The sequence below is a fragment of the Teleopsis dalmanni genome, chromosome 1 (assembly GCF_002237135.1).
Source record: "Teleopsis dalmanni isolate 2A chromosome 1, ASM223713v2, whole genome shotgun sequence".
In the NCBI taxonomy this organism is placed as follows: Eukaryota; Metazoa; Arthropoda; class Insecta; order Diptera; family Diopsidae; genus Teleopsis; species Teleopsis dalmanni.
The window spans coordinates 89,043,158-89,053,234 of NC_051846.1; the positions used below are offsets into that span (position 1 = coordinate 89,043,158).

Genomic DNA, 10,077 nt, shown 5'->3' on the forward strand with positions numbered 1-10,077 from the left:
TTCCTTACCAGCTGCTCAAACATTGCTAAATAGCTACTTATTGCATTCAGTGCCATCTAGTGGCAGAAAACTTTCATGTTTCTCTCTTTATATTTGCACGCCTTTAATGTTTTTAACTCAAATAAAAACATCTGCCAGCTTATTACCAACAACAAAGTGCTAGCAGTCCAAACTGTTTTCTGTTTTGAAAGACAAGTTTGTTTCATTTTCATTTTGAACTAAATGGTTGCTCTCGTACTCACTAATTGGTTTGTTCCAATGCCAAGCACAATAAAAACGTTCTCTCTCGCACTTCTCGCAAGTACAATAGCAAGGACTCCTCTCATTATTTACGCTTATGAGTTTCAATGGTGCAACGAGCGAACCGAGGTATTGTGAAAACATGAAGTTGCAACCAAATTCAGTGTAGTTCGCTGCTTTACCGTGTTCGGTTGGAAGTGGAGATTAATCAAAGTTAACAGAAAATATTGAAACACGTCTGGAAGCGTACGATTATAATTTAAATTGAATGTGAACATTTATAAATATTTCGTATATTAATTAAAACAACTCAGCCGTGATTAAAGCGAACACTTGGATTATCGCTCACGGTGCAAACCAAAAAGTTGTTATAAACAAATAAACTAAAATCTGAAGTGTGAACAGAAACTTAATTAATAACAAGAACTTTAATACTTTAAAAACTGTGTAAACAAAACATCACATCGAACTATAATTTATCAGGAATACAACTTAAGTGAAATTTAAACCTAAAGGTTTGTATTATCATTTAAATATTAAAATAAAAATAGTCCCTTCAAGTAGTAAAAAATCGTGGGAAAAATCAAATTTTTAAGTTTTGCCTACTTCACGGTAGGAGTAGCTCTTCAATATGTAATAGAGATCAGTTATGGAAGATATATTGTTTCCAATATAATACAAAAATTTAATATTCTGATAATTTGATTTTTTTTTAATATTAAAATATTTAAAATATAAGATGACATACTTATTTAGATCCACCATTAAAAATTATACAAAAAAAAAATTAATTAATTGAAAATTAATTTAAATTTTTTAAATAATTATTTATTGTAATCATTTTGCCAATCTTTTGAAATTTATTCCCAAAATTTTATTTCCTTGCAATAAATTGTTTCTTAAAAATATATTAAATTATATTTAATTTTTATTTTCTTTTTCAGATTATGGAAATTTAACACAACTGCGTGTGCTTTACTTCCGTTTCCCGTCCCTTAGCAGATAAAATTCAACCTATTACAACAGAACCGAAATACCTCAAGATCACACCAAAATGCATCAACTTTTCGTCATTTGCTTCGCAATTTTGCTCATAAGCGGGGCAAGTAGTTTGGCTAACTGCCCATCTGGTTGCCAGTGTGATGATAATACTCTAGTGGTACAGTGTGGAGAAGGTCAACTAGATGTGCTGCCAATCGCTCTGAATCCTTCAATTCAACGATTGGTCATCAAAAGCAACAAAATTAAGACAATTGACTCATCCATACAATTTTATGCAGAGCTCACATTCCTCGATTTGTCCTCAAATCATTTGATGACCATTCCACAACGTACATTTGCATATCAGAAAAAACTGCAGGAACTGCATTTGAATCACAACAAAATTGGGCAAATAAGCAACAAAACGTTTATTGGACTCTCCGCAGTCACCGTTCTAAATTTGCGGGGCAATCTTATTTCTGAGTTACATCAAGGCACATTTTCGCCACTGGCAAAAATTGAGGAAATAAATTTAGGCGAAAACCGTATCGGCTATATTGATCCCAAATCATTCGATGGCTTGACTCAGCTACGTATATTATACATGGATGATAATGCGCTCACATCAGTACCGGATCCAGTAATTTTTCAAGCAATGCCGAACTTAGCTGAATTGTATCTTGGTATGAATACTTTGTTATCAATACCATCTGCAGCGTTTGCAGACATTAAAAGTCTGACACGTTTACATTTGAAAGGTGCAGGTTTGCAAAATATAACACACGACTCATTCAAGGGCTTGGAAGCTGTACGCGTCCTAGATCTATCTGATAATCGTTTGTCACGCATACCGACTTTGAGCCTCAGTCATTTAGTACGTTTGGAAGAATTATCGTTAGGTCAAAATGATTTCGAAATTATTACTGAAGGTGCATTTGTTGGTTTGAAACAGTTAAAACGCTTGGATATCAGTGGTGCAATACGTTTGAAGCGTGTTATGAATGGCGCCTTTGGCACTAACACCAACCTCGAATACTTAAATTTGTCTTCTAATAAAATGCTAGTTGAAGTACAAGAAGGTGCATTAAGTGGATTACCCCATTTGCGACATGTTGTGTTAAAAGCTAATGGCTTAACTACTTTAGCTGAAGGTCTCTTTCCGTGGAAGGACTTGATAACACTTGACTTATCTGAAAACCCCTTTGCTTGCGACTGCCGAGTAATGTGGCTGCGTAACTTACTGCTAGCGAAGAATGGTACAAGTGATGTAGTATCTGAAGTGTTATGCGAGTTTCCTGAACGCCTCCGCGGTGATGCGTTAAAAAATCTCAACCCAATATTGATGGGCTGTTCACAAACTGATCCCCGTAAACAAGCACTTATAGGAGCTTTACTCGTTGGTTCTGCTGCAACGATTACCGCTCTAGCGCTCATTATTTATCGTTGCCGTAGGAAAATTCGTGAATACCTTAAGGGTGGTATTTGGGGTAATTCAGCCTTAGGACGTAAGGAACGCGAATATCAAAAGACATTTTGTGATGAGGATTATATGACACGTCATCAGCACCATCCTTGCAGTCTTGGTATACATTCTACATTTCCCAATGCTTACACATCTCATCAAGGCACGACCCACCATTACGGCATGTGCTCCATGAAGATAAATGACATAAATGCTGACAATCAAAAGAATTTCCAACAACTGCAGGTACCAACAGCAACTATTTTAAATGAGAAGAAGCATATGAAATCGACTGCTAGCATAGATGATAGCGCGTCATTTGTTATGCACATGAAGACTGGTTCTAATCTGACAGTACAAAAGCTTAATCATTACACCAAACCTCAATTCATGTCATCCACAGCTGCAGTTGGAGACTCTTGTTACTCCTACGCCGATGTACCATTAGTCCACTCAGTTGCGGGAAATGAGCAGCGCCAAACACAATTACGCTTAACCCAAGATCACTTCAATCAACAGTTGCGTTACGATAGCACACAGGATTACAACAAAGAAATTAACAACGATGTCTTGGACTCAAATTACATCTACGGTAATACACACTACTCTATGCCACTGGAGCAAGCAATGCGGTCGAAAACGCCAACACCACCACCACTACCACCGGCTCTGCCATTGCGTAATGGTCTACACAACACCACTGGCCGACATTCCTTCCAAGCCGTGCAGAACAAAAATAACAACAACAAAAACCATAACACAATGCGCAACTTTCATTGATCGATGCCACAAAATTGGCGTATCGGCGAAGACGTCTTCTTCGATTGCCACCTTGAACTGAGTTTATATGCTTAGTGGTTAACTGTGATGCCTGATTAAACATATTTAAGGACTTTTATTAAATAAGTTATGCACAATTAAATTAAGCCAAGATACAAACAAACCAATCTAAAGACAATTTAGCATAAGCCAAATCCATTGATATAGATCTAAGCTAGCGTTACTTCATAAACTATTAATTTTGTAAAAAAACTAAAAACTAAAAGATACAAGCACGGAACTCGCACACAACAGTATTGAGATGAACTTGCATTCATCGAACTTTGACCCAAACCCACAATTCATTTGTACTAATATTATCCAATAGTTGTAATTTATCAAGGTACAACAATGTATATAGCTATATCATCAATAGGAAATAGGATGAACGAATATTTAGAAAGGATCTCGATTTATGTATTTATTTCACGACTGCAAACAACTGAAGAACTGAAGTCATTCGCTTAATTAAATCGAATAATTTAATTTATTGTATTATTGTATTATTTATTAATTTAGAATTTATTTGTAAATGTTGTGTAGTTTTAATTAAACATGAATTAATTTTAGAATAAAAAAGAATTTACATTTAGTGTTAGTTAGACGAATATTTAAATTTCAATGTAAAAAAATCACATCCTTAAATGGAAACAGACAAAATCAAACAAAATAAAAAACAAATACTCTTAAAATAAATGAATTTGAGTTTTAATTACTTTTACTTATTTTATTGTAATTATTAATTACTTTCCATTGTAAATAAATCCATAAAATTTCCATTGTAAATATTTCTTCCGCCGTATTCAGGAAAGGCTATGGCGGTATGGAAAAATGACCAGGTGAAGTTAGCTAATGTTTGGTCGAAAGACTTTCATCGCAAGCATTCATGAAAGGTACGGGGTGGTTTCTATATAATTTACAATTAAAAATTGTACCTTTGTACACGGATCTATCCAAATAAGACATATAACAAGAGCAACCAGCAGAGTTTGAAAATGTGAACAACTGCTTCGGTTAAGGTTTTGTAGGCTCAATCATTTTAGAGAAATATTATGTATACATAAGTATTGCTCTAACATGTCTTTGTGAATCGCATTTTAGTTCGATTCAAACCCAGGTTGATCAATTTTTCACATTAGAAGTTCCGTTGAAAGGCATACTCGTTTGATTTGAGTTTCGCTTCCATTTCTGTAAAGTCAGAGGTTCTGCTTCAAATATGGTTCGATTCAGAAACAGTGCTTCGCCTGGCTTTCAAAACCATCTCTTAAAACGGAAAAGTTTTTACTGTCCAATCAGCTGCTTGTAAGCTGATTAAGTGTCTAAAAAGGAAAAGAACAAACATCGTTATGAGATTGAGTTTTAAAATTTAGAAAATATTACAACATTGCAAATAAAAATTTAATTACTCAAAAATGAAGTTTACGGGGTTAATTACAGGGGTAGTCTTAGTTATTGTGTGCAAATGTAATGAGCATTATGCTCTTTCTGTCCAATGTAGTCGTACCTGTCAAGTTAATAGGGACCACTGTTAAAGAAAAGTTTATTTAATGGTATTGAATGAATATTAGTGAAATTTGAAGAACTGAAAACATATAGCTAATTTGGCAAATACAGCTTAAGTACTAATGCTTTAGAGAGGTCTTCACGCATTGGAGTAAAAAAAACAATCTCTCAACTTTTTCCAAGTTTCTATTGGAATGGTTTAAGCAAGACAAAGAGCACGTTCTGTAGATGAATCATAGATCCACTCCAGAGAAATCCAAGGGGAATTATCAAACAGCTGATGAAAAAGGTGAAAGAAAACTGTCCGAAGAAGAGAAATATTCTGGGTAGAAATCTGGGTATTGTTATTGTTTTTTGCGATCCAAAGAAACTGTTGCTGATTGAGTACTTTCAAGAGAGAGTTGTCTATATACTGTTTACTGTTTTTTGGAATCTCAAGTAACCATTGCTGATTGATTACTTTCAAAAGGGTTGAGCCATGCATTATAAGGTAGTGTATGGCTCATTATTAACTAGTTATTAAGTCATGAATGGCATTTTGAACTGATTGATTATCCTCATCATTTATCAGATTTGGCAACCAGTGACTATTATTTGTTACTGAAGGTAGATTAAGGTAAGCGCAGATATATTTACATTAAAAAAGTTGGAGCATCATACAAAAATATCTATGAGGTATAAAGGAGACTATGCTGAAATGAAAAAGTAAAGAATTGAAAGACGTTGATGACAAACGTTTTGATAGCTTCTTCCTTTGTCTAAAGCTTTTTCAAACTCAATTTTCACATACAATAATTTTTAAAGCATATAAAATACACACATGACAATTTTGAATATTGGAAGTTAGCATATTTCATGTTTACATTTTGGAATATCATTTCTATAAATAGTTGCCACTTCTCAATAAAAATTTATTCATCAATACTTTGAAGTAAAGTATTTCTTTATGTTGAGTGTAGGTGAATATTTTTTTTTTAAAACTCAACTGTTTGCTGTTGAATGTAGCTAATTTGTTTATCAGTTCAAACCAATAAATTTTTTGAAATCTATTCCCCAATGGCTCACAACTCACATATATAATTTGAAATATTTGTGCAGCCAATTATTGCACCGACATCTCTCCAGTCTAACAAACGAGGGGACAGACAATAGATGCAATTAATAATGTATAGAACTTATCTTTAATGATAACCCAACTACGTACATTGTCTTTGACATTTTATTTAGTTTTGAACATAAAAATAAATTTGAAAAAAGCAATAAAAACAAAATTGCCAAAATATTACCAAACAAAGATCATCGATTTATTCTTTCAAATATCTGAGGCAAGAATGCTCACAAAAGCAGAACGAATAGTTTTCCGTTTTAATCCATGATCTCTAACAACATTTCCATTAACACACAGCAGTGTCCTTGCAAAATAGAAAATAATATTGCAATGATGAGACAAAAATAGGATTGTGAAATTTTTCACACAATTCCGCACAGCGTGAGCCATATGATCCTTGCACAGCGGTCCCATATCTCATGTATCTCTCGTATCCTTTTCAAAGGTGTAACTATAAACCAAACTATGATTTTTTCAAATCAAGAGTAAAACCGAAACTCAATATACTTTCCACGCCTATTGCCTTGAATAATAAATCTGTGAAATAATCACAAAAAACGCTTCACTTTCTACCTGCTTTTAATGTATCTCATTTGTGAGTACTTAAAGCCTGAATATGAAGTGTATTCAAAGGACATTTACTATTTACGAAATAGAAAAAAAATACTGTAATTATAGTTATTATATATTTGTATTTAATTTAGTGATTATAAATAAACACGAATATATAAAAATAAAAAAATATAAACATACAGGAAAGTTATAAAAATATGGTTTACAGACTTTGCTTAACTGGACCTTCAAGCAATCCCTATAGATGCTGTAACGTTTTTAGTTCTTTAATAATCTTACGAACTTAGAGACAAATAAAAAGTTTCTTATAGGACATGTCTCAAGACCATTAGACATATATAAATATGCGATGTAATTTAACTTGCTATGCATATCAAATTAAGAAAGACAGCTTTTACAAATTCCAGATATTTTTATAACAGAAGAATGTACACCTGAACTAGCCTATAACATATACTGGTTACACGCGTTTCTTTGATCAAATGTTGGAAAAAGTATTTATAAAGATATTGTTTTGCGATGCGATGATGATATCATTAACACTGCAATACTTTGTAATTCCTTGCTATTTGTAACTATCATTTGATTAATACTAAAGAGATAATAGATATCATTAACGTTTAGTTCGTTTCATCTAACTGAAAACCAGACTACTGTAATTTTTTAAATTATTTTTTTTAAATTAAAATAAAAGTAAATCAAATATTTCTAAAATAATAAATGTGATTTTATTAAGTATAAGTTTTGTTGTTTATATATATGCTTTTTACTTGGGCCATTTCTGCACAGGGCTATTTTTCAGAATTTCAGGAAAAGATGTTTAGATCATCAGATCTTCGATTGATGGAATTTTGAGGTCCTTGTATATGACAGTGCTTCTAATGTACCAAAGAACTTTAACCACATCTCTAAGTACTTTATTTTGAAATCTTCGTATAATATTATTGTTAGTCTGACTATGTTATCCTCAGATTGTGGCACTGTAGCAATATACAGATTTGACAAGTAGACGAACAGCTTGTGGTATTGGCGTAGAGAAGCCTACTGGTCCAATAGACAATAATTATTTCGGTATTTCAAATTGTTTTTTTTTTTAATTTTTATATGTTTCTTCTAAAGTAATTTTGTGCTTAGCGTCATAATACAGAGATATTTTACGACATTTGAGTATAGTAAATCTAAAAAAGTTGATAGATTTTATTGTTTACAAAATGCTCAGTATGGAAGTATTTCTTAGAGAAGAAGATTTAACAAACAACAGCATTTATTCGATTTATTCTCAATGGAATCTAATTTTTGAGTATCTTGATCTCTTTAGATCCTATAAGATTTGAACCCATTGTTAAGCAATCGTTGCATGGTTATTTTCGATACGTTCATTTGTCTTCCATTACAATGCGGTTTCAATTTAATTGCGGTTAAATTTTTGAATCCGTTTTGCCACAGAAATTATTTTTTCCAATTATCTTTTTCCAAATATAGTATTTAGCAACACTGTCCATTTCGGTATATTTATTCTGATTAAGGTGCTCAAGGAAGATTTCAATAGTTATAAGTAGAGTTTCGTTTAAATATGGCGATATCGTACTACTACGCTTTAGTCCTATCAAAAACAAGTTTTGTTAGTTAATCAATCAGCTGTTGCTTTCTTACATTTTTGGCCCTAACAACCCGTTACAGGGTTTCGAACTGACGCAGCATGTGTCTCCAGGCGTGCGCGCCTTCTCTAGTTTCGTAAGTCGGGTTGGTGCTCCTTGATCTTGATTATTTCACTGGTGACACGCTGTACTTCTACGCCTTCTTCCTCTAACCGTCGCTTTAAATACCTTTTTCGCTGGAGCACCTTCATCTATTCTCACAATATATTCTCATTAACATTCGCTGAATGCTAATTCGCAATATCATGATAAAGCTCGTATAGCTTTTAGTGCATACTGATCGTGTAGTCGTTGCCAACTCATAGAGGATCAAAGATCTTATGAAGAACTTTTCTCTCGCACACTTTCAGTGCTGCTTCATTATTCTGCGATACTATTCATGATTCTGCTTCAATCAGCTGCTATTTGACGAAATATGAATATAGTGCTGATAATACTTTGAAAGTGAAGTACTTTTAGGTGGTTACATGTTAAGTTGTATTTTTAGTAGGCAAAGCCCGATACATCGATTCAGTCACTTTATTTTGTTTATCTGTAGGTAAGTAAGACTGTTTTTCATTTTTAAGAGTAGATGTTATAAATTTGATTTGTCATATACTTAACTGTATAAATATGTTCTTTATACAAAGAATAAAAAATTTTAATATTATCTAGCTTTACTTATAGTTATCAAATATCTATGATAAATGAAGTTTAATTAATTAACGTTCACTCCAAACCTAATAAATGATGAAATTCTAAAACATTTTGATACATTATTTGTTTATATTAAAATGTTGACATAGGTGAAGTTTCGCATTAAAAAATATTTCATCTTTATGTCATACATTTTTTTGCTGTAAGTTTTAGATACCTTGGGTTGCAGTTCCCCGTATCCGCTCCAATTTCGATGGAAAATGCATTGAACAGAACAATTTTATTTGCAATAAATTTGAAATTGTTATTCTCCAATGTAAATTTTTCATGTGTTATAGTTGTATTTATTTTAATTAAAAATAAATAGCCCTTAACCTGAAATTCTCTACCATATTCGCATACATATATGGTATATAGGAGCGCAGCTCTCATGGATAAGGCGGTAACATTGTTATTTCAATAATGATGAATTGCTTCATTTCAAGCTTCTGGCATATTGATGCATTTTTATTTTATTGCGATGCTATATGCAATTTATACAATTGTAATAGTAATATATTTTATTAAAGCATCCATTTGTGATACTTTCTGTTCCATTGTTTTAGTTTAAATTAATATAATTGCGACATATTCACACGAGAATAATATATTTTATTTCCATTAACGTTTGATTCATAACATAATAATTTTAATGTAATTTCTATTTCGTTTTATATATTTAATGTACGGATATATATGAGAATATATGGAAACATATGCATACAAATACATAAGATTGCGAAAGGTCTTTGCTATGCTCTTAAAGCTTTTAGATGCATAATTTCCATGTTAACCGCAGATTAATCAAAATCATTTATACGCAACATTCTCTAAGCTATCTGCTTTGTTCTCTGTCAGAGTAATTTAAAAATTTTTGGATCTTTTACTTATCAAATTCGATCTCAAAATAAGATTTGGTAAGATCTAAAAAGTTAACGGAATAGTTGCGGTAAGTGAGTTCGAAAAAGAACGGTTAACATAATCAATGTGATGATCCATATCCATATGCGCTTTGGTGTCTAGTGATGCGTACTCGCAATCGCACAAGTCACTCTAAG

At 32.4% G+C, this 10,077-nt stretch overlaps 1 protein-coding gene across 1 annotated transcript; it reads left to right on the forward strand.

Annotated features, from left to right (window-relative positions):
- Positions 1-402: 402 nt before the first annotated feature.
- LOC119672899 (insulin-like growth factor-binding protein complex acid labile subunit) lies at positions 403-3,987 on the forward strand. Its single transcript, XM_038084066.1, has 2 exons — positions 403-755; positions 1,185-3,987. Exon 2 carries the CDS (start codon positions 1,295-1,297, stop codon positions 3,461-3,463), a length of 2,169 nt encoding a protein of 722 aa, XP_037939994.1. The 5' UTR covers positions 403-755; positions 1,185-1,294; the 3' UTR covers positions 3,464-3,987.
- The last annotated feature ends 6,090 nt before the right edge of the window (positions 3,988-10,077 follow it).

Excerpts from the sequence above, each read along its gene's own strand:
- LOC119672899 (XM_038084066.1), top strand. The coding sequence starts at position 1,295 with ATGCATCAACTTTTCGTCATTTGCTTCGCAATTTTGCTCATAAGCGGG.